We start from the raw sequence: 25,917 nt of genomic DNA, 5'->3' as shown, positions 1-25,917 counted from the left end.
TATCTATCTATCTATCTATCTATCTATCTATCTATCCATCCATCCATCCATCCATCATCCGTCGTCCATCCATACATCCATCTATCTATCTATCTATCTATCTATCTATCTATCTATCTATCTATCTATCTATCTATCTATCTATCTATCGTCTGTCCATCCATCCATCCATCTGTCTATCTATCTATCTATCCATCCATCCATCCATCCATCATCTATCCATCCATCCATCCATCCATCCATCCATCCATCCATCCATCCATCCATCTATCATTCGTCCGTCCATCCATCTATCTATCCATCTATCTATCTATCTATCTATCTATCTATCTATCTCTCTCTCTCTATCTATCTATCTATCTATCTATCTATCCATCCATCCATCCATCCATCCATCCATCAATCATCTATCTATCCATCCATCCATCCATCCATCTATCATTCGTCCGTCCATCCATCTATCTATCTATCTATCTATCTATCTATCTATCTATCTATCTATCTATCTATCTATCTATCTATCTATCTATCTATCTATCTATCTATCTCTCTCTCTCTCTCTCTCTCTCTCTATCTATCTATCTATCTATCTATCTCTCTCTCTCTCTATCTACAGTATCTATCTATCATCTTTTTCAAACTTTCTGGTCTTGCTTTATCAAGTCAACTTCAAAGTTTGTCTTGACGAACTTTTCTGTCTAGTTATATTAATCTGTGTCGGCGACTGCAGTTTGTGCTGTAAAGAAATGTATGATTCGTTTTAGATAACGATTAAGTTACAAACTTCATCTTTTTAGTTATTTTAGAAGATTCTTTTGAATTGGTTTTCTTACAGAACTGCAAATTATTTCATGACTGTAAACGTGTACAAACAGCCAGGGGCGGATTTAACCAATAAGCGAGGTAAGCGGCCGCTTAGGGCCCCGGGGAATCAGGGGGCCCCATCTGATATTGGCGAAACGTATCTGCAGCGTTGAGCACTGTAGCCGTTCACAGACATGTGCGCTGATTTCTTGAACGCAGTGACCAGAAGTGTTTAAGTTAGAATCCACTTACCGATCAAAATGCCGAGTTTTTGTCATGTGCTGAGTTCTGCAAGGTCGGGGATCATCTCATTACAACAAAGTGTAGATAAGATGTAAATAAGAGATTCATTGTGCAGTTATTAACGGAACGTCGTGAGATCGCAATGAATTGAAGTGAGAGACAGCTATAATGATTATGAGGGAGCGCTCTTTGTCTGACTGTCTCAGAGCAGAGATATTCACCTCAGTAAAGCAAGTATTGTGTTTCAAGTCACAATTTTATTTATCTTGATGTTTCAAAATGACTCTCTTGTGTGCTTCTCCAAGGCGCACCGGCGCGAACTGCCGCGCACTCGTATAAATGCACGAATGCAGTGACTGGAGATTTTCCCTTAATTAGGCCTATAGGTGTCATTTTCGATTTGTTTCTCGGCAAAGCCTACAGTATGCCTTCAGAACACCTGTAATATACAATGAATTGCCTTGGATAATTGTATGTTTGTAAAAAGATTGGAAAGGGTTACAATTTATTAAATGGACAAGTGCAAGTTTTATTTTTTTTTGGATAATGTCTTCATTTGCAATCTCAAAAAATAAGGTAGCCAAATTTGGCTTTAGAACAGCATCAGGTTGGCAAATTACTGGTTGTGACGGTACAAATAAACTATAAACTAGAGCGAGCGAGCAAAATAAGGGTTATAAACACTTGGAATATGGAATGAGGTGCATGGGATAGTAGGCTATTATGTTTGTAACAATTTTTGCAATTTATTAAATGGACAAGTGAACGCATTTTTCTTTTCTTTTCTTTTTTCTTTATTTATTTATTTTTTGATAATGTCTTCCTTTTGTGATCCGAAAAAAAAAATAAGGTAGCCTAATTTGGATTTAGAACAGCAGAAAGTTGACTAATTACTGGTTGTGAAGGGATACATAAACTAAAAACTTGAGCGAGTGAGCAAAATAGGGGTTAAGCATAAAAGGACACATAGTTATTGTATGGGGGCCCCATACCTGGAATTTGCTTAGGGCCCCCAAATCGCTAAGTCCGCCCCTGCAAACAGCATATAATAACTGTTAAAGTTTTCATTGATCTAATTGTATGTGTTGTTATGACGGAGGTGTGTATGTGTCCTGCAGGTGGCGCTCTGTGCTCGAGTGAAAGCGAAACTGCGACTCTTGAGAGGTCACTAAGACATGTAATGCGGCAGATTCGCCTCACTTTCGATTATTTATGCGATTTATTCTTCTTTATTTTTATCCGTCGCTGTCCTTTGGCATTTCATCTTCAGTTTTGTTTATTACATGCTTATATGATCATTGTATAATGTTTTCTGCACCTACAAACGAGGGCAAATGCTTATGTTATCTATCTATCTATCTATCTATCTATCTATCTATCTATCTATCTATATGCTGTTTCCAACAAGCAAATAACACTGGAGACAAGGACTTTCATCAATATGTATTTTTTATTTTTGTTACGGTTTTATGTTTTTGACTTTCATTAATTATACTAAATGTTCCCATTTTTACAGTTTCATTAATGCAACATAACAAATACAAACTGTACTCAACCATTCTTCAACATAAAACAGCATTTTAATGAAAAGTCTTTTTTCAGTCATGTATTAAAGATGCATCATTTACATGTTCACCTTGTGTTAATATTTAATATAAACATTCATTTTGTTATTCTTTGTCTCAGTGAGACATCCATATGTAAAATAATAGATTGAATTTTGATGTGACGCTTCCGGACACCGTAAACATGAATTCTGGACAACACGACACTTCTGGCAAATAAATTCATCATAAGAGCATGTTAATTAAAATAAGGCAACATACTTGGATAAAAATCTTCCAATGATTATATTGAATTAAGTCAAGGCTGTGACAGACTGTAAGTCAGATATACCTGAAATATATAAAGGTGTTTTTCTGCAGTATGTGCTGACCTGTTTCTGAAACAATCACTGCGTACAGAAGAGAGATTTCACTGTAGCTCTCCGTATTAACAGAGAAGCCTTCAAACAGAACTAGCACACACTTCTCTGCCTGTAAAATATTACTCATTAATATTATATTATATAATATTACTAATAATATTCATTGAAAAGTTTTCCCTCCACCAAAGCTCTCAAATTTAATTCATGTTCAGATTCAGAAATCAGTGCATTGTGGAAAGTTTGGCTGTAGAAGTGTGTCTCTGCATCAGTGTCTCAGCAATGGATGCTCTGCAGTGAATGGGTGCCGTCAGAATGAGAGTCCAAACAGCTGATAAAAACATCACAATAATCCACACCACTCCAGTCCATCAGTTAACATCTGGAGAAGACAAAAGCTCAAACAAATCCAGCATTAAGACGTTTATAACTAAAATATAATCCATAATAACGCTTCCTCCAGTGAAGTGGTCTGAATCAGGAGAGAAATCTGCACAGATCAAGCACCGTTTACAAGCCCTAAACAAATATGTGGAGATGGATTTTTCACTGGAGGAAGTGCCATTATGGATTATAGAATAGTTTTTTAACCAGAAGTGATGGTTTAAAGTTAAAAATGCATGGTCACCGTCACAGCATACGTGTTTCTCCAGACTTGTCAGTCGTTCATAATTTCATTTTTTCTTTTTTTTACATACCGTACTTGATAGCTGGGTTACTTCTTAAGGCAACCTACTTTTATGCTATATATGATCAAATAATACATATGTAATAACCAGTGAAATTAAGCCAAACACGTAATGATTTTTGTTTCATGACCTCTGGTCATTTTTTTTTTTTTTTTTTTTATGAAAGAGCTGCGTAAACATTCTTCAAAAGTTCTATTTTTATGTTCCATACGGGAACTATTCCTTTAATGAGGAAGTAATTGCTGAAGATTTGTAATATTCAATTTAAATACAAATAGTTGCTTCTCCAAAAAATACATTTTTATCTAATGTTATACTTATGCATAATGTTATTTATTCATCCAGTCACTCATTCATTAAAATATGTTTTCGTTACATTATTACATGTGAGAGCTGAGTCTTCTTCACTGCCCGGTGGCCTTGGAGCCTCTCTTCTTGAACTTGACCACCATCACGGTGATGTTGTCTGGACAGCCGCGGTAAAACGACTGAAGGACGATGCTCTTCGCACCGAAGTGCGGTTCATCCAGACGCTCTTTAATGAAATGCACGGCTTCCTCGTTGCTGAAGACGTCCCAGAGTCCATCTGACGCTAGAATCATGAACTGAGGCTGTAGTTTGTCCAGGTCAAAGGTCATCAGGTCGGGGTCAGGGGTCAGCACGTTGAGGTTCTTCAGCGGATAGTCGCCGAGTGAGCGTGACATGGCAAGAACGCCCTGCACGCGCCATGAGCCGTTGAAACTGATGAAGCCACCTAAATCAGAGAAACTAATTACTGTGGAATATGCAAGCCAATTACTTAAAGTCATTAAAGAAGTCTTTTCAGAAATACATTGTCTTCTCACAAGGCCTTGATTTACTTTTCAGCTGCTTACACACATTTTCAAAACTTTGCCTATTTTTTTTTTTCAAAACTTTACACACAAATCCAAGAACTGCACACAAAATGCAAAATGCCTCACATCTCTTGCAAAATGAAGCATTTCAGTCAAAATATCACAAACACGTCTCAAAAGCAGACATCTGCAAACACCTTTGCCATAATATTAATTCCTGTTAATTTTTTTGTATATTGCATAGAGATTTGTGTGTTGTGTTTTGCAGATTTGGTGTGTGCTTCTGCTGTTTGAGTGTCAGCTTTCAGAAATTGTGTGACAAGTGAAGATTTTGTGTGTAAGCAGCTGAAAAAACTGTAACTCACACACACACACACAGAGAGAGAGAGAGAGAGAGAGAGAGAGAGTGCATTTTTACACTGCAATTTAATGTCTTAGCAATGGGTGTCAAAATATCAGCTTCAGCTTTATCATTCACACCAACAAAAAAAAACCTATAATTTGCTGTCAGCATTAACTGGAAGTTCGATTTTGATTGGATGTTGAGTCTTTTCTTCTTGCAGGGTTCATATAGATATTTTATAATGAAATTCAAGGACTTTTCAAGCACTATTTTGGTGTTTTCAAGGACTACAATTGGGCCAGTGGTTCAAAAATTATACAAATAAATTAAAATAATAACAACAATAAAAAAAATAGCTATTGTTTTTGTTGTTTTGACCCATGTAACATTATTCTAATAAACCAGTGAAATTTCACAATTCACAGTCAGGGTATCTGCAGGATTTTTAAAATCAAATGTAAGACTTTTGAAGACCCGCACAAATAAAATTAATACTGTATGAGTGGGGTAAAGCAATGTCTATGGTAACATATTAAGCTGTAAAATTACTGTAAAAAGCATGATTTACAGTTCAGATAAAGGTTTTCACAAGGACAAAGTTTTTCTAAAATTATAAACTTCACATTTCAGACTTTAAACATTTTTTTAAAGTCAAAAGTATCAATTATATTAATTTAAATAATTATTATCAATCAATTATTATATTAATTAAATAACATATAAATATATCTTATTGTCTTACTTGTTTAGATTTTTATAATGTGTTGATTTTTGCTTTGGTCTGAACAAAAACAGCAGACGGGCTTCTTGAAAATAGCAGGTAGCGCTAGGGATGCACCGAAATGAAAATTCTTGGCCGAAGCCGAACAAAATTAAACACTGGGCCGAAGGCTGAATACCGAACATGGTTTTTGGCGTTTTTTTCCCTCATGTATTTTGCGAATTTTTTCACCATTGCATAAATTAAATGGCCAAAATGTGCTTTTTACTGTTTTGTCTTGCTTTTAAAAGAAAAGCAAAATCAATTACAAAACAACAATTTAAAAAATACTTACTTAACACTGAACATTTTTTTACATTCTAGCAGACAGTATACCAACAAAGCACAATTTAACTTAAAATTAATAAGTTTAAATAATAAGACCTTGAATCAGGCATGTATTTTTTTACTGTACAAATAAATGCAGCCTTGCTGAGCAGAAGAGACTTCTTTTAAAGTATTAGAATATATTACAGTTCCCAATTTGAACAACTTGTGTGAATGTTACAATAAATGTATTAAAAGAGCTATTGTAATTATTATTATCATTATTGTTGTCTTACTTTTATTTTACAGAACAACAGTAAAATTACAGTACTGACATTTATGAATGTTGATGGAGTTGTTGCTTTTTCTCAGCTTTTATTTTGGCAGAAACCCGCAGGAAGCCCTCATCACTTCTTTTTGTTGACAACAGCAGATTTATAAATGATGTCTGTCACACATATCAGATTGTCACATGCCTTTAAAATTTCATAAAAATGTTACTGAGCAGCTGACGAGTAACATTGTGTTTCAGCGCAGATTTTCCTCGCGCTCTAGACTCTGAACCCTGGCTAACGAGCTCGTGCAGCACTGTTTGAACACATGCAATTCCTGCGTGTATTAGAAAACATAACGTTCTGCGGTTTATTTACTAACTGTTTAAGGCCATTTTGCGATTTTAATCATCATACAGTAACCAACAACAGCCACCCCTTCCTCTTCTCATCGAAGACATGCGATGCAGCACCAAACAGTCTCTCGCTGTCGGTGCTTGTAATGATTTTGTGTCTTTCATGGACACTTTTAAATGCTTCCACACTGCAGACATGTTTGCTGCATTAGTGCGCCTCTGTTTGATTGCGTCACGTCATTGTTCGGTACAATTTATTCAGTCTTTTCGAACACCAAAAGAGCTTTTTTTGTTGCTATTTTCGGCTGAATAATTTCAGTTGCCGAACATTCGGTGCATCCCTAGGTTAGCGCCTTTGGAACAGAAGAAATATAGCGTTTTCCCTGGCAACAACAGTACACAAAGTTTAATCATATAGCTACAGTGGTGTGAAAAAGTTTTTTGCCCCCTTCCTGTTTTTTTTAATTTTTTGCATGTTTTTCACACTTGAAAGATTCAGATCATCAAAAAATTTTTTATATTACACAAAGATAACCCGAGTAAATACAAAATGCAGTTCTGAAATAACAATTTCATTTATTAAGGGAAAAAAAGCTGTCCAAACCTGCCTGGCACTACATGAAAAAGTGCTTGCCCCCTAAATCTAATAACTGGTTGTGCCACCCTTTGCAGCAACAACTGCAATCAAGCGTTTGCGATAACTGGCAATGAGTCTTTCACATCGCTGTGGAGGAATTTTGGCCCACTCTTCTTTGCAGAATTGTTTTAATTCAGCCACATTGGAGGGTTTTCGAGCATGAATGGACTGTTTAAGGTCATGCCACAGCATCTCAATAGGATTCAGGTCAGGACTTTGATTTGGCCACTCCAAAACCTTAATTTTGTTTTTCTTGAGACATTCAGAGGTGGACTTGCTGCTGTGTTTGGAATCATTGTCCTGCTGCAGAACCCAAGTGCGCTTGAGCTTGAGGTCACAAACTGATGGCCGGACATTCTCCTTCAGGATTTTCTGATAGAGAGCAGAATTCATGGTTCCATCAATTATGGCAAGTCATCCAGGTGCTGAAGCTGCAAAGCAGCCTCAGACCATCACACTACCACCACCATGTTTGACTGTTGGTATGATGTTCTTTTTAAGAAATGCTGTGCTGGTTTTACGCCAGATGTAACGGGACACACACCTTCCAAAAAGTTAAACCTTGTCACATCAGTCCACAGAATATTTGCCCAAAAGTCTTGGGGATAATCAAGATATTTTTTTGGCAAATGTGAGACGAGCCTTTGTGTTCGTTTTGGTCAGCAATGGCTTTTGCCATGGAACTCTCCCATGGATGCTGTTTCTGCCCAGTCTCTTTCTTATTGTTGAATCATGAACACTGACCTCAATTGAGGCAAGAGAGGCCTGCAGTTCTTTAGATGTTGTTCTGTGTTCTTTTATGAGCTGGATGAGTCGTCTTTGTGCTCTTGGAGTAATTTTGGTAGGCCGGCCACTCCTGGGAAGGTTCACCACTGTTCCAAGTTTTCTCCATTTGTGGATAATGGCTCTGACCGTGGTTTGCTGGAGTCCCAAAGCCTTAGAAATGGTTTCATAACCCTTTCCAGACTGATACATGTAAACTATTTTGTTTCTCATCTGTTTATGAATTTCTTAAGATTGCGGAATGATGTGTTGCTCTTTAAACATGCTTCACTTTGTCAGACAGGTTCTATTTAAGTGATTTCTTGATTCAACAGGCCTGGCAGTAATCAGGCCTGGGTTTGGCTAGTGAAACTTAACTCAGCTTTCTAAAATAATGTGGTTAATCGCAGTTCTTTCATGATTTAATAGGAGGGGGCAATTAATTTTTCACGTAGGGCCAGGCAGGTTTGGACAGCTTTTTTCCCTTAATAAATGAAATCATCATTTAAAAACTGCATTTTGTATTTACTTGCATTATCTTGCAAAAAGTACAAGCCAAACTAATGTAGAGTTCAAACATTTCTGAAGACAAGTGAATAGTCAGTACACAGTAAAACCTCCAGTGTTAAATCAACACTCCCAGTGTATATATAATCCACACTCAGAGTGTTAAAAAAGTAACACTGAAGCAGTGTTAAAGTTAATGAGATAATTAGTTTAGTAATTGAGTGATGATTGAACATTAATGAAGAACACTGAACCATTGAAAGAAAGGAAACAAGAACAGAAAAAAGAGACGAGACGAGCAGAAATACAAGAACTACAACTGACTTCAGCCACAGCCTTAGATGAAATCAACACAAGATAAAAGAAAACATTCAATCTCTGAAGATCTCAGCAGAGGATGATTAAACAACTCCATAAACAGCATTACCAGCTTCACACGTTACTAACCAGATTGACTTTAGATGTTGATGTTTTAGTTTTGTTTGAATTACCATTATCGAGGTCAGTGTTTGCTTTAGTTGGGCTCTTGACCCTTGACTTAAAACATTATAATTTCTTTGGCTGCCATAACTGTGTGTTTGTTTAGACCTGTTAGTTATGGCAAAAAAGAAAAAAAAGCCAAGAGAAAATGAGATCAGGGCTGGTTACGTTTCAATAAAGATGTAATCAGTGTATAGTGGCTTGAGTAACTGATTTAATTTGGAGTATAGTCACTGGTAGATTTATTAGTTAATTTTGTTATTGAGTTTATGATATACATAGTTTAACATCTGACAGTTTTAATATTAATCTGAAAGACTTTTGAAATTTATTCTGCACTGAAAGTTTTGCTTTTCTTCATCAAACAGACTTCAAGAATCAGCATATGAATCTCAACAATGGTGACAATCAACATAAAGCTCCATGTTGCAGTGCATTCTGGGAGCACCAATCAAAACTCATCCATGGCTCCCAGCATGCAATGCGACATGAATAAATTATGCAGCTGTCTTAGTATTTTCTTTTATTCTTACTATTTCCTTTTGTTTTGCTATTTTGTTGTGACTTTTAGCAGCGTGTTTTGTGATGTTCACAGAGGATCTTTTTATCTGAATTTGTTGATTGTCACCATTGTTGAGATTCTTAAGCTGAGTCTTGATGTCTGTATGATAATGCAGTCTTAAGCTTCTAGTGCCGATTTACTTTTGAAAGTCTTTCAGATTAATCTTAAAACTGATGGCTCAAGCTTTATATTTTACGTGAACAAAATGAAAAATTTTAACCAATCGATGACGATGCTCTGAATGAAATCAGTTATGGAAATCACTAAATGCTGGTGATTTCTTTATGAAAGTCTAACCATCAACACCCGAATGCCATAACTAACATGTCTAAACAAACACACAGTTAAGGCAGCTAAAGTAATTGTAGTGTTTTAAGTCAAGGGTCAAGAGCCCAACTAAAGCAAACACTGACCTCGATAATGGTAATTCAAACAAAACTAAAACATCAACATCTAAAGTCAATCTGGGCTGCGTTTCCCAAAAGCATCGTAAGTTTAAGTTGATCGTAGCTCCACTGGTTTCAAAGGGTCTACGATGTACTTAAGCTTACGATGGTTTTGAGAAACGCAGCCCTGGTTAGTAACGTGTGAAGCTGGTGATGCTGTTTATGGAGTTGTTTAATCATCCTCTGCTGAGATCTTGAGAGATTTAATGTCTTCTTTTATCTTGTGTTGATTTCATCTAAGTCTGTGGCTGAAGTCAGTTGTAGTTCTTGTATTTCTGCTCGTCTCGTCTCTTTTTTCTGTTCTTGTTTCCTTTCTTTCAATGGTTCAGTGTTCTTCATTAATGTTCAATCATCACTCAATTACTAAACTAATTATCTCATTAACTTTAACACTGCTTCAGTGTTACGCCCGTTTCACACCGCAAGCGTGAGCTTCGCAGCAGCGTCACGTCAGCGTAACTACAGCGTCACTGCAGCTGCAGACTCGCAGAGTATTCACACTGGAAGCGTTTGTTCAGCGTCACAGCAGCGGCTCCAAAGAACCATAAATTTGTTTTTAGAAGTTGGTCAGTTATAAACTTGAAAGTTTTGAAGTCTTGGGGATTCGCTTGTAAATGGTAAACAACAAAAACAGCTCCTATCATGTTGTTTCAGTCATACTCAAATATAGAAAGTGCTGTTTATACTGTTTTTTTTATTTATTTATTTTTTTAATAATATATACTTTTACCCATAATCTCCATTTCTTATATAAGCTGTCAATAATGAATGAATGATGAATTTCTTATGTAGGCCTACTGTATATACTCCATTGTAACTTAAGATCCTGAGCAACATGAATTGTTCGTTGTGAGTTTGATAAAATGCTTTAAGTTATAATATAATTTCATTAAAAATGAAAAACTAGTTAAAATGGGTAAATCTTCTATACATATTTTTGATTGTTCATTTTCTTTCCTGACATACTCCTGACTTATTCTGTGCATTTTTAGCATGTTTTGTGTGAAATCATATTTATTTTGTCCATCAAAAGTGTGCTATCACTTTAATTGAGCGTGAGCGGCGCAGCAAAAATAGACTCGGCGCTGAAACCATCGCTGCAGCGCTGCTCCTGCTGCCGGTGTGAATGCACTCACTTGTTAACATGGGCGGCGAAAAAAATATGCGCTGCTCACGCTCCGCTCACGCTTGCGGTGTGAAACGGGCGTTACTTTTTTAACACTGAGTGTGGATTATATATACACTGGCAGTGTTGATTTAACACTGGAGGTTTTACTGTGTAGCTTATACAATATGAACAAATGGTAACACTTTAGAATACTGCTCCATCATTAATAAATAACTACACAAGAGCACATGTGTAACACAATATTAGCACTCTGATTAATGTTAGTTACTAGCAGTTACTAGAGTTTCTTGTTAGTTAATAGAAGTTACTAGAATTAGTCATTAGTCATTTGTTCCTGTGTAGTTATTCATTAGAGATGGAACAGCATTCTTCAGTGTTTCTAAACAAATAAACAAATTACGAGCAATAGCACAAATGAATTAGATTAGCTACTCGCCTGCTTTCTTGATTCTCCTCCGCTCTTTGAGCTGGTAGGGTTTGTGGTCATGTGACAGCGGGACAGCATTACCGTCTTTATCGCACAGAACCGCCCTCGAATCACCAACATTAGCTACAGTCAGCTCCTTCTCAGACAGCAGAGCCACCAGACACGTCGTACCTGACCGAGACACAAACCGCACAGGAGCTGACGTGATCAGTTAAAGTGCTTGGAGAAAAGAGCGAAATACCTCATGAAAGAGAACAAACTTTAACTGATAAACTCATCACTAACAGCTCTGTGGCAGCATTGTAATACATCTGTGAAGAATATTTCCCACTGAGGCAGTGCACAGACGGCTTCACGGACCGATCTCAGCTAATTGTGATTACTTTGCTGTATATACTGAATACTGCCAACTACTTACAGTCTGTATGAAGCAGTACTGTTCACAGTATGTACATCAGTGTCTCAGCAATGGGTGCTCTGCAGTGAATGGGTGCCGTCAGAATGAGAGTCCAAACAGCTGATAAAAACATCTTTTTTATCATTTTTTTATCACAGCGCCACGGTGACGTTTAAAAAAGTGCTCAGGACTTTTTTGAAGGTGCATTTTACTCCATAGGATTATAATGTAAAACAGACGCTGGCAGCTTCAAAAAAGACGCCAAGTGTGAACATAGCCTAAGATGTTTTTAACTTCAAATTGTCATTTCAAGAGTCCATAATCCATAATAACTCTTCCTCCAGTGAAAAAGTGCATCTCCTGTTGTCTCTCACATCAAAATCCTGCCACATCTTTGTTTAGAGCTGTTTTGATCTGTGCAGATTTCTCTCCTGATTCAGACCAGAACACTTTTTCACTGGAGGAAGTGTTATTATGGATTACGGACTTGTATTTTAGTTAAAAACATCTTAATGATGGATTTGTTTCTCTCTCCAGATGTTAACTGATGGACTGGAGTGGTGTGGATTATTGTGATGTTTTTATCAGCTGTTTGGACTCTCATTCTGACGGCACCCATTCACTGCAGAGCATCCATTGCTGAGACACTGATGCAGTGACACATTTCTACAAATCTGATGAAAAAACGCACTCATCCTAATTTCGGATGGCCTGAAGGGGAGCACATTTTCATTTATAGATGATCTACTCCTGTAAGTGCTCAGCTCCAAGGTCTAATGCTTGTAGACTAAATAAACATCCAGAACCAATCCATTAGCTCTCACCTGCTTCATCATAGGAGGCCGACAGTTTCTCCAGAATCTCTTTGTCCATGTCGAGTATCTGCTGTTTGAGGATGGACTGAGGGGTCAGAGCGCTATTCTCCTTCTGCTTCTCGTAGCGCTGAAGCTGCTGCCGCAACATGGCGGGAAGATGCGACTTGGCATACTCTGCTGCCGTCTGACAGACAAACAGATAACAGAGACGTTTTATTTAACTGCTGAACAAAATCTGACACTTCAGACTCTTGTGTGCATGTGTTTTACTGAGTGTAGCCATTCTGTGTGTCTTGGTGTAAACAGGCCTTAAGAACACAGATGGTTTGAAGAGAAGTGTTTTAATCTGGATATAAACTCTGGTAAAAATAGCAGCGCTGGTGGCCTGACATCAGATCCTCCCTCAGTTGCTTCCTGCGCTCTGACGAACCTCAGAGGAATATTAATTACACGTGCATCAGTGGCCTTGAGTCCAGCATTCAAGAGAGCGCCAGATGAAGAGATGCAAGATGCACCGCTAAATTCACATTAGATGCAACCGGTGCACATGTTTATCAGATCTCTGCTCAACTGTGCTGTCAACATCCACAATTACTGAGTGAAAGCCAGAGAAAAACAGACGGATTCATACAGAGAGAGATTATTCTAGGTGGAGGGTTATGATTGCAGCATTTACAAAATTCAATAATCCAGTACTTTTTGACATAATACCTGGGCAGCTTTGTATACATACACACACATGCCCTAAATATAGGTTAACAGAGCTGTTTTTCTGTAAAGATGTAAGCCTGCTGTGTGGGAGAGATTTGGACAAGAATCAAAACCACATCAAAATGAACTACACGACGCACTTCAAAGCATGGATCGGTGATAAATGCACTGATTTGCATAGAATTGTGTTCAGTAGCAGGGAAGCACTCTATTATTATACCGTTGTTTTTATAAAAGAGGACGTCCCCAAAAGGAATTTCTTTTTTTTTTTTGGAGGTTTTACCATATTTAGCTCACTTCTGGGTACAGATTTGTCTTCAAAATATGTTTAAATGGATGCACACAAACACAGAGAAGTTCACTTCCAGAGAAAAAATTTCCTGATCATTTACTCACCCCCATGTCACCCATGTCTGTCTTTCTTCTGTCGCAAAGAAATTACTTTTTTTAAAATTTGAAGCTGCATTTTTTTTACCTTGAAATCGTTGGCCACCATTGAAGTCCACTAAATGGAGAAAAATCCTGGAATGTTTTACTCAAAAAACACAATTTCTTTGTGACTGAGGAATGAAAGACATGAACATCTTGGATGACATGGGGGTGAGTAAATGATCAGGAGATGTTTATTCGACTTATCCTTTAATGTAAACAACAACCATGGTTGCTCTGACAGATATTTTAGGACTGACTTTTATTCATTAGATGAACTAAAGTTTTTAAGTTGTCGGTTGCTAGTTGAGTTAACTTAAAAAGTTGATTGCGATAGGTTGCCTTATTTTTTTGAGTTAGGTCAACTTTTTTCTTTTACAGTGCAATGAGAAGCAATTTTCACACTTCACTTGCTTTACACTATCCACTACCAAACGAATGACACTGCAATCCAAGAACAAACAGAAACCCAATGAAAGAAGAAAATGAACTCATCCCTACGTTAGCAGTGTCTTATTTCGAATGCTGTGCCCTTCAGAGGTTGCATCAGCTGCATACATTTAAGAAAAGAAACACTGCAAAATAAGAAAGAAATGACAGTAATTTCCACCTCAAGAACAATATTATTTATTATGGTTGCTTTTCTTTAATAAGACATCCTTGATGACGTGTGTGCCCTACAAATGTGCCGTCTATTTATCCTGCCTGTGGATAACATTTAGCATTTTTCTGAGAAAAATCACCGCTCAGGAATAGTGCTGTTTGCCCATGCAAATCTCACCAACACAACGCTAGAGTACTGTGAACGGGTTAAAGGCATTGCTAAGCAGTTTCTAGTGGTTTCAGTGTGGTTTCTGAATGGTTTCAATGATGCAAATGATTTTTGTCTTTTTCTGTTGCAGTGCATACATAAAATCTAATGAAGTAAAATCACACTGCCTGCCACTTCAGTAATAATGAAAATTAATTCTATTACTTTTGCATATTGCTTGGTAATTGTAGATTAGAATATGTTTTGCCGAGACACATGTATGTAAAGAGTTCATCATGACACAGCAAACATTGATTTAATTAAGGTTTGTCTTCTTTTGAAGTAACAAACAACTTAAAACTAATACTTTAAATGCCAAGTTAACCATAAAAATAAAATTGCGCAATTGCACCCATTTCTGAATATTGCTTGAAGTCATTTTTTTAGGGATCAGTAAAAGGCCAATTAGATGGAAAGAGGCTGAAGACAGCTAATTTTGCCATTTTATCCCGCCGCAATTTCACTTTGTCAATACCAGAATGGCAAAAAGTGGATTGAAACTTAACTATTGGTACCAATGATTTCCCACTGGAGCAGTTTTGGAGCTTATAATGGATATACAGTATCTGTCTTATTTTTGAACGTATAATTGCTGCGTGTGATCTCAGGCTGCTGTTTGCCAGAACGTCAAAATAATGTAAATTATCTGAAATTTAAGAGAGTGGTACATTTTGTAAAAGTGGGTCAAAGGGAACTTTCAAAAAAGTATCTGTGATTGATAACAGCCACAGCAAAATTGACAATTTTCCAAACTCTCCAAAATAATTAAATAAACAAACAAATAAAAAAATAATGCTGACATTGCAAAACACACAGATCACGCTTATACGGTAACACATTGCAAGTAGGCTACATAACGAAATCTTACACAAACATGTAAAATTAGGCTTTAAACTCATATTCTCAAAGAAATATACTGCTTCTCTGATACAAAACTTCTACTACACTAAAATGTCAATGTTTAGATATCTGTGAAGTGAATTTGCACATGTAAGTACTGTGACACAAACAGAAATAAAGTTAATTCTAATGTCCATTATAGTGAGAACGCTGAGGATTGCACACATAGGCTACTTTTTTTAACATTAAAACATGATATTTCTCGTCGAGGTGAAAGGCTGTCTCACAATATCAACATGAACTATAAAATAGTTCAAAAACCATTGTGTTATATTGTATACTCAATATTGTCCAATTTGCTCAATTTTACAAACGAAATCTGAAAGCCACAGCAGAACTGTTGTGTTTCTCTGAGCGACACACTGCAGTGATTCGTTACTGAATGAATCCATGTTTTTTTAACGAATAGAGTGAGTGGATGATTCAGTGACTCATTCATAAAGACAGTCACTTTCTTTGTTTCTGAAAGAATCCGCATTACGACAGTGATTTTCCGTCACCTACTGGTGATTTTAGTTTCATATTTAGAGTATAATTTCATTAAAAAAAAAAAATTTTTTTTAAATACCATCATATTTCAGTATTCATTTTTAATACCAATTTCAATCATTGATTGAAATCATACAAGAGAGAAGCCAGTCAGTTGAATTTGTGGCAAAACCTTATAGTGACAAAAATGTGATTATTCAAAATAATCCTCATTAAATAAACCAATATTTGAATTTTATTTTTTTTTTATGAGCCCAAATATTCGAATACAATATTTTTGAAAAAAGCCCATCCCTAGTATTAAAATATAATCTCGAATCGTTCTTCGTTTTTACGAATTGCGCTTAAAACATTTTAGATTTCAATGATATGAATACAATAGAAACCATCACATAATTTGTAATGGTTTTACTGGTTGGGAATTGTACTGGTTTTAATGGAAGTTGTAATGGTCCCTGTTGGTCTCTGCTGGTAATTGTTCATCTTCTATTGGTGGCTTGTTAAATTCACTAAATCCTAATGCAATATGTCCCAAAACACACGACAGGAAACCATTTTTTAGTGGTTTTAATGGTTAAAAACTGATGGTTTGTAATGTTTTTAATGGTATTTGTAGTGGAAAGCATCAGAATTTCTGTGATGTTTCTATTGTCAGCAGGGAGTTTCACACACTTGCGTAGTGTATGTCTGGAGCCGTACTGTCCAAACAAAGCTTCATATAGTGAATAACAGCGTTTCACACCTGTGTCTCTTATTGATGGCACTTTTACAGCTGCTGTATTTTCAGCATCACACGTGATGACCTTCAGCCTGGATGAGAGTAAAGAATGTTCTGACCGTTCCAAAAACACACTGATTATCCGGGAAACGTTGATGTCTTTGTAGACGACGTGTCTGTGTTTTAGGGACTGTGTGACCAAGTGAAGCTGGACAATCACTGCCACATTACATCCAGCTACAAGACGATGGAAAATCCAGCCTGACTTACTTGTGAATCAGCAACAGAGAAGAGGTTATTTGTATTTTAGTTTATATTTGCTTATATATGTTTGTTTATCATTTATATACACCGAAAACTTATTTTCCAAGTTGTAAGTGCCCACATGAAAAAATACTATAGTAATTTACATAAAATTTACAGTAAAAAACTGGCAGTTGTGGTTGCCAGAATTCTACCGTAAAATGTACTGTAGCAACATTTTAGGTTTTAACTTAAATTTACAGTTAAATACCGTAATTTCATTAACTGATATAATGTTAATATACCAACCTACTGAAATCTGTTTTGTACCTTTGAAATACACTGATAACCATCAAATGCAGAAAGTAATGAGAAAGTCACATGATGAACCAAAGCCCATCACAAACAGCTTTTAAATAATAACATATGTAGAAGGTGCACAGTGTCACTCACACAAACACTAAACACCATCATGGTGAGACTCATTAAACTGAAATATGCAATAAATATTAATTTAACAAAATTTGACGTAACATACAACCCTAATAAACATAACTGATAAGAAAAAACTAAGAAGAAACCTAGTTATTTCAAAGACAAAACATCAATTTCAAACAAAATTTGAAATGCAACGCAGAGAATTCTGGGAATATCTATTTCACCGTAAAATTGTCTGAAATGTCTATTACAGTTTTTCACCGTATATATATATTAGGGGAACTTACGTTAACCATTTAACAGGTTTTTACCGTAGCTTTTTCAAATCGTTAAAATCACATTCATTTTTTACAGTGTATGTTATCTATGTTCTATATTGTGATTAAAATATTGGCTCGTGATTTTAAAGTCTTTTAGCTTTCGTTTTATTCACATTTAAAAAACATCCCAACATTTCCGGAATTCGGGTTGTATAAACTAATGACTTTACCCAATACTGTACTAAGTTTTCTACAACTGTAGTAAAAACTAAAGTATACTACACTATTTATTACAGTTTATCAGTTCACTATAGATAATACTACAGTATGCTGTAGCATTCATTAACAAATTCATTATATATACTAACTCATTTGCTATTTGAAATCGTTAATGGAAAACCCAATACACAAAAGTTTAATGAAAGCATTAGTATGATTATGCAGATGTTTGAAAATGTTGAAGCGAGCCTGAATCAGTCTCAGGTACACGTGAAAGCAACAAACATGTGCTGGTTTACAGAGGAATTCATGTAGATTGCATCCTGAATCTGACAGATTTAGTAGATTTCAAGTTCTACAAGTCAACACAACCGATTCATCTTCTTTTTAACCTGACGAAAGCATTCATTACTAGTGAATCATTCATTACAGCATGTGTTAAATGAGTAATGATGATTTCTATTTTTGAGTGAACTAACTCTTCAAATGTTTCAAATCACAGCCCTCTTCGTATGTTATTGGTTTTGATCAAAGGATATCAGTCCTCTCCGACTTGAAAATATTCTGTCCATATGATTGTGGTTATTAGCACATGAGAGTCCTGAAATGTGCTGAAGTAATTTCTGCCGGGGCTTTCCTTTCATCCGCTGACAATCTGATTTAAAACTGACCGCACAGATCAGATGTAATCAGAAGCAGTCAGCAAACACATCTGCAGTGTTTCAGGACATGCGTGTGCTGTATGGAGTGTGTGACATTAGCTGCACACACATCACACTGACTTCTGCAAAAAAATCACTGTAAGCAAGATCTTACTGTACTTAGCTTGCACACAGATTGAAATAAGTAAATTCATGTTTTTAAGTTTTATTTTGGAGAGAGTTTTAGTAAATGCACCTAAACCATCTGCAGCAGCTGTGTATCACCAGAGCCTGGAGAGGTCCATCAGACGACATGTGCTCAGCAGCAGTCCTTCATCTTTAGAGGAACACAGATGTGTGGAAGAAAAACAACATCATGAAAGGACACACCTTAGTTTGAGAGCCGAAGTCTGATGCCACTTGGTGTCAACAACCTGTTAGCAGCAAGCAGCCAGCAGGTCGTGATGGTTTCAGAATAAACTGCACACTTTTAATGACAACAAATGTAAGAGCCGTTCGGGAGAGAGACAGAAACTGGTGTGGAGAATCATGTGGGATTTTATACATTATTATTACAGGAAAACATCATGTGATTACCGAACCACTCTCTATGCACGTGCTCTGGCATCAAATCAAACATAAAATACAATGAAACAAGAAAATGATCAGTAAAAGTAACGTAAACCTGCACCAATACAGTTCAACTGGCATTATATTACCAAGTATTGAGACACCCCTTTCTTTAGAACAGAAAAAGGCACTTTCAAAACTGTGGAAACAACAAAAATGGAAACATAATTCATGTATTTAAAAGCTGTATTTCCATCTCTGTTGCAACAGTTTTGGAAGTGTCTAAAATAACTATACCCATAAGTACAAGTCATTAGTGTTTGGCGATGAGTTTTTGGCTCAAGGTCTGCAGACCAGTCAAGTTCTTCCACACTGACTCACTCAATCATTTCTTTTTGAACCTTGCCTTATACACAGAGACATTGTCATGTTAAAACAGAAAAGTGTCCTGTCCGAGCTGTTGCTTTAAAATTAGAAGCACACAATTCCTATAGAATATCATTATATGCTTAAACATTAAGATTTGTACTCATGGAAATTACTAAAGTAGTCAAACCTGTTCATTAGAAGGAGGTGTCCCAATATATCATGCAAGACTGTCACCCACACATCCATCCTAAACAACACACCTATCCAAAACTCAAACTCACCCAAATATTCACATGCACGCTTGGTCACACAAATGCTCACACACCCTCAGATACACACTAGTACACTCCGTCCACTCAAATGCATTATTTCATACAATACTCTGCTCTCTTGTTTTACCAACACACACCCAGGCATTCACTAAATGCTCACACAAACGCTCAACCATGGTGCTCTCACACACCCACACATTACCACTTATCTAACAAACACTCATCCAGACGCTCGCCCACACGACATCAAAAGCTCTCACGTGCTCTTCTAAACACATCATCCAAATGTTCACACTTGCGCTCACCCACACGTCCATCCATATACTCGTGAGGTCTGAAATTACATGCACGATTGCTCAGTTTTACTCTCCTGTGTTTATAATATGCTCAAAAACATTTATTGGCTGTAACAAGCGTGTTGAATGAGTGCGTTCATCACTTCATTCACACCTACAGTAACCCAAAACACACACATTCACCAGACATTTCAAAGCTCTAACCTGGAAATAGTTTTTTATCGCCCTGCTCACATGCTCTGGTGCTGACAGACTTTTATTTTAGTTTTTTCAGTGAATCAATGAAAACCTACGGAACCGTGACCTTAAAACCGAGGTATGTACCAAACCATCATACCCATACAGTCCTAATGTGCATGACAATGACTTAGACTAGAGGCTAAACGATGTAGGGCCTTGAAAATGAAGATTCCAAAAGAAAGTTTATTAAGAACTAGACTCTAAAATCATATTGCGATATCTTTAATACTTCTTGAGTTATAGGCATGCAAACTTTGGAAAAAGAATATTTATGGCACTCGGACAGGTATGTTCAACGCAGTTGTTTTGACAGAACTAAACGAGATACATCTCTAGTTTCAACATTATTTGTTCTTCAGACATTCCTCTTTAAAAGAAAAGAAGTATCATATTTTTGCAACTTGACCCACATTTGGTTTTTGACCACTGAAAATATGTACATTTTAACAATTTACTCTTGGAGTCATATTGAAATTCCAATATCTCTAGAACCATACCATATAGGGCCTTAAAAATGAAGATGCCAAAAGGAAAGTTTGTTAAGACCCAATATCTAAGAGGACATCAAGATATCTTTAATACTTTTGGGCCTGGTTTCACAGACGGGGTTTAGTTAAATTAAGGTATTTACGCAGCTTTTATAAAAATGCCTTAGAAGCAGGTGTGCATCTTGAGACAGAACAATGGCACTGACATATTTTAAGATATATCAGAGCAAGACATTTTCAGCTGAGACAGCTCAAACATGCATTTTAGTCTGGGACTAGCCTTAAGCCTTGTCTGAGAAACCGGAGGTTTGAGTTAGAGGCATGCAAACTTTGGAGAAAAAACTGTAAATTGGGAAAAGTGCTGTTTCCCCATTTTTGAACGGTCACAATTGGCACATAATGCAACAAAGATTGCTAAAGTCAACATATTTCACTAGCAGATCTACCAATCTCTGTGTAAAAATAACACTGTGATGCTGCCATCTTTCTGAAGCCATATTTACCCTCCTGTAATTTGGCTCTGAATCTCAGATGAAAATTGCCATTTTGACCCCCCTCTGCAAAATAGTGGATTACTCAGTAAATATTCATTCGTGACATTTAATATTTGGGCTATCATCACTATACATGTTTATCTTTCTTCAGAAAAATTATTAGCAAAATCAAAAATGTTCTGAAATTTGGTTGATTTGACACAGAATGACCCATGAGAATTTTTTAAAGTAAAGCACATAGATACTTTTTTATCTAATGTTGCCTATACAGATACAGAGCTTCACATTTAAAATCGTTATGTATTTCCTGGATTATATAAGTAAGGGATTATACAAGAGGATAATGTACATCCTGCCTTAAAATAGTACCTTTGTACAACCTGGTAATAGTGCTGGAAATTTATTGTGCAGCAACTCACTAGTAAATCTTTTGAAGAGATGTAAGAGTCTTGTTTGAGGCAGTAACAGGTCTACAAGATCCCTGTGCTTCTGTATATTCAGTGTTGTTTCCAGAGTTGTAGGAAATAATACAGTTTTAAATACAAGTTGAGAAAACTCAAAAATCTGCTGCAGCTGGTTGCCTTAAACTTTTAAGTTTTCTCAACTTTTTTTATTTGTTACAGTGCAGTTCACAGAGGCACTAAACAGGCCTCAACTATCAAATGATAATACTGATCATCACACAGAGCAGATACACAGAGCACAGTTAAATCAGCATAATTAGGGACAGGCACGAATACCTGAGTACACCAGTAAATAATCAAGAAAACAATCAGTTATGATCATGCATGACATAGATACTATACAGAAGTGTCTGTATAGTATCTATGTTGAGAAATGGACTCTCAAATCTGCTGTTAAAAAATACAATACAATATAAAATGCATTCGCAGGAGCAACTACAGAATTTGCACTTACTGTTTTATTCTTTTGTCTTTTTTCTATGCATTGCAAAACTGTGCTTGAGAAGTGTTTTTGGCTATATTATTACACGCCTAAGAAATTTTAAATTTGAAGCTGACATCAAACCAATTATCTTTGTGCTGTTTTGTGTTACGTTAAGTAAACACAATTCATTATTTCTGATTATATAACTGGTGGATTTTGAGCTATTCTGGGTTTAATTTATACCAGGCTTTTGGCAATCTTATTCCTGTCTAGTAGATCTGCTATTTCCAGTATTTTATTTCAGTTTAAAGTTAATAAATGTGTTAATAAATGTTTTTTTACATGCATTATTCCCTTGAGCACTCTTGAGTTTTATCCATCAAGTACTAAAACTGACAAATAGACTAAATTGCTCATGCCTAAACATAATACACTCACTTTGGCCTCGTTATGAGAACTTTACAACAATGTTTTTCTTCTAATCTGCTGCACTGGATATATGCAATATGTGTTTAGACCACGCACATTATTATCGGTTTGGTAATAACGGTGTCATCTGATACCATAGTTGTTCATCACAGTACTATATTTACCATTAAACAAACTCAAATTGCCAGTTTTTTAAATTCATAGATAATAACACTGAAATCTGCTGTCCTAATAATACATACAGCTCAACACTTGTTATTCTCATTAAGAGCTGTGCTTTGTGGAAAAAGGAAGTAGTATGACATAATGGCAATTGTATTTATATTTAAGCATTAGCAGACACTTTTATCTGAAACAACATCTGTTGAAAATTATGTTACAACTTGAATATGGTGAATAATATTGTTCTTACAGTAAACTACACTGCACCAAATGAGACAGACACCAGATCAGTTCTGTGTGTGAACAATTCTGCTGAAACTTCTACAAAAACAACCAAATGATGATAACGTGTGTGTGTGTGTGTGTGTGTGTGTGAGACTGACATCCAAAAACAGCTGTCCTTTTCTCTTAAATCTGTACAGCACAAACACAATGCTTAATGTAATATAACTTCCAAACAAATAAAGGAACGATGTTTAGTACAGTGAATCCCTTATAAACAAATGCCATGGCAAAATGATGGCACGTAATGATAATATGATAACAGAACACACTATTTGTGTACAAATCTGCTTGAAAGAATGCAATTTTTTTTTTTTGGATTAATAAACTATATTATTTCAGTTTTTAGTTAGTGTGGATGCTTACAAAAACTAAATGTGTTCCTGCAGCACAGAAGCAGTCATAAGCAGCACAGCTATATTTGTAGCAATAGCCAACAATACATTGTATGGGTCAAAATTATACATTTTTCTTTTATGCCAAAAATCATGTTCCATGGAGATATTTTGTAAATTTCCTACCGTAAATGTATCAAACCTTAATTTTTGATTAGTAATATGCATTGCTAAGAACTGCATTTGGACAACTTTAAAGGTGATTTTCTCAATATTTAGATTTTTTTGCACCCTCAGATTCCAGATTTACAAATAGTTGCATCTCAGACAAATATTGTCAGATCCTAACAAACCATACATTAATAGAATTTTTAAAATCTCAATTTAACAAAATTGAGCCTTATGACTGGTTTTGTGGTCCAGGGTCACAAATGTCACTAGACAGACGGACAGACGCATGCACAGACAGACAGACAGGTGTTCACCTCTCCTCCGTGCCCATCGAAGATGCCGTAGATGCTGGTATGGCTCTGGTTGAGTGCGTCTGTGAGGATGTGGAACCTGTCCTCCATGTGGTCCCTCCTGCCCTGGATGGAGTACACCGCTGCGCTGCTGCTCTTGTACTGCCACGTCTTGGAGAACTCCTCGTGCAGCATCACCTCGCTGTGCATCATCTCCGCCACCCTGCCCTTCATCATGCTGACGGCGTCGCGGCTGGAGCGCAGGATGGTCTTCACCTCGAGGAAGCTCCAGAGAGCCAGACTACCGCCGAGGAGCAGCAGAGTCTGCGGCCGCAGCAGCACATAGCGCGCGGTCCGAGCCAGCAGAGCCAGCGGACTCATGCTCATGCTCGCTCGCTCGCGCACGCACGCACACGCGCACACACACACACACACACTTAACTAATGACGGCAGCGCATCACAGACAGACGCTCCCGCTCTCCTCCACTGCGCTAGTGACGCGTGCACACATCAAAAACCCGTTCATGGCAAAACACTTCCCCTTCGAAAATGATTACTGCGTGCAGTTTCTTTTCTTTTTCAAATAATAACCAGATGCAACGCTTGTTTGCCTTCAAGAATGGTTAAATAAATGCCGTGTTTAGTCCTCCGACGCGGCGGCGCGGGCAGGTGTTCTGTGTAGCGGCTGCGCGCATTGCGCGTGCTCGCGGCTCGGTGCAGCGCGCTCTCGTGTGTGCTCAGGGTTGCCAAGTCCGCGGTTTTTAACACTGTTAAAGTGATATAGACAGTGTTGGAAGTTACAGATTACAAGTTACCCTATTTAAAATTGTACTTTTTCAATAAGTAATGTAGCTTACTTCAGTTCAATCCACGTTTATTTGTATAGCGCTTTTCACGATACAAATCATTGCAAAGCAGCTTTACAGAAATTTTTTAGTTTCTACATTATATTTAGGAGTAGGTTATTAGTGGTGACTATGGCAGAAATGTTATGCAGTTAGTTACAAATTACACGTAATCAAACAGACGGTGAACACTAACTGCAATGATTATATGTTAACTTTGTGATTGCGATTAAACGTTGCGATTACGTTTGTAAATTTCTAATGAATGTTTTGTTATATACCAGAATCACAGATCATCTACCAAATTCACCAGCTCTGGTGTCCCTCAGGGTTCTGTTTTGGGCCCTCTCCTCTTCACCATTTATATGCTACCAATTGGACAAATAATTAAGCACTATGGGTTTAACTTCCACTGCTACCTTCATTAACAAATTGCATCAAGGATCAGTGTTGTTGCTCCCAGATTGTGGAATGCTCTTCCCCCCAAACCATCCGTCAGGCATCCTCCCTTCTCTCCTTTAAAAACCTCTTAAAAGCCCATTTTTTTTCCTGACCATTACTTTTCAATTCATAGTCTGTGAACTGTACCCTGTTATGGATGTTTATCTTCATTCTTTCTGTATCTCTAATCTAATCTTGTAAGTGGTTTCTGTATATTACTCTTAGCTTTTGTTTTTTGTTTTTTGGTATTGATGTCTATTGTCTGTCCTTAAGCCTGATTTGTAAAGTGACCTTGAGTGCTAGAAAGGCGCTATATAAATAAAAATTATTATTATTATTCAACTGTTTTCAAACATTTACACCATGCAGGGTTAACATTACAGTAACTCAACACTGATTACTGTCAGACTTTCACAATCCGTCATCACTAATTAAGATTATAATAATTGAACACATCCACCACAGAATCAGACTTTAGTACCGCCTTTTGAGATTGATCTGAAGTTCAATGCAGATTTAAAACCATAAGAAATAGTTTACTGACGCTGTTTTTGAAACCAAATCTTTGCATAACTATAGGAAACACTGGCATCTAACAATGCTTTGGGGAAAAAACAGTTAATAAAAAAAAATAAAAGCATATACATCAACCCAAATAGGGCCATCTAATAAGCATGTATCTTATTCTGGTGTCTTTTGAAGCATTGCTGTCTGTTTGTATATGATATGATGGTAATTTTCTCAAAAGAAATTGTAAAATGCTCATGAAGTGACTAGAGATCATGTTTGTGTTCATATGGCCTACTGAGACGGCAAAGGCTGAAAACAT

At 36.7% G+C, this 25,917-nt stretch overlaps 1 protein-coding gene across 1 annotated transcript; it reads right to left on the bottom strand.

Annotated features, from left to right (window-relative positions):
* Positions 1–2,477: 2,477 nt before the first annotated feature.
* On the bottom strand, positions 2,478–24,488 carry ppm1lb (protein phosphatase, Mg2+/Mn2+ dependent, 1Lb). The gene is made up of 4 exons (XM_058745510.1): positions 23,826–24,488; positions 12,666–12,840; positions 11,454–11,615; positions 2,478–4,414 (listed from the first exon to the last, which is right to left on the bottom strand). Exons 1-4 carry the CDS (start codon positions 24,186–24,188, stop codon positions 4,065–4,067), a joined length of 1,050 nt encoding a protein of 349 aa, XP_058601493.1. The 5' UTR covers positions 24,189–24,488; the 3' UTR covers positions 2,478–4,064.
* Positions 24,489–25,917: the final 1,429 nt, after the last annotated feature.

The sequence above is a fragment of the Onychostoma macrolepis genome, chromosome 15 (assembly GCF_012432095.1).
Source record: "Onychostoma macrolepis isolate SWU-2019 chromosome 15, ASM1243209v1, whole genome shotgun sequence".
Lineage (NCBI taxonomy): Eukaryota > Metazoa > Chordata > Actinopteri > Cypriniformes > Cyprinidae > Onychostoma > Onychostoma macrolepis.
Note: the sequence above shows the minus strand (reverse complement) of the source record. Positions and strands in the feature narration are given on the sequence as shown.

Excerpts from the sequence above, each read along its gene's own strand:
- ppm1lb (XM_058745510.1), bottom strand. The coding sequence starts at position 24,188 with ATGAGCATGAGTCCGCTGGCTCTGCTGGCTCGGACCGCGCGCTATGTG. Across the intron at positions 11,616-12,665 it reads GGCCTCCTATGATGAAGCAG|GTACGACGTGTCTGGTGGCT; the intron begins GTGAGAGCTAAT and ends TGTCTCGGTCAG. Across the intron at positions 4,415-11,453 it reads GAGGAGAATCAAGAAAGCAG|GTGGCTTCATCAGTTTCAAC; the intron begins GCGAGTAGCTAA and ends TCTCTGATTTAG.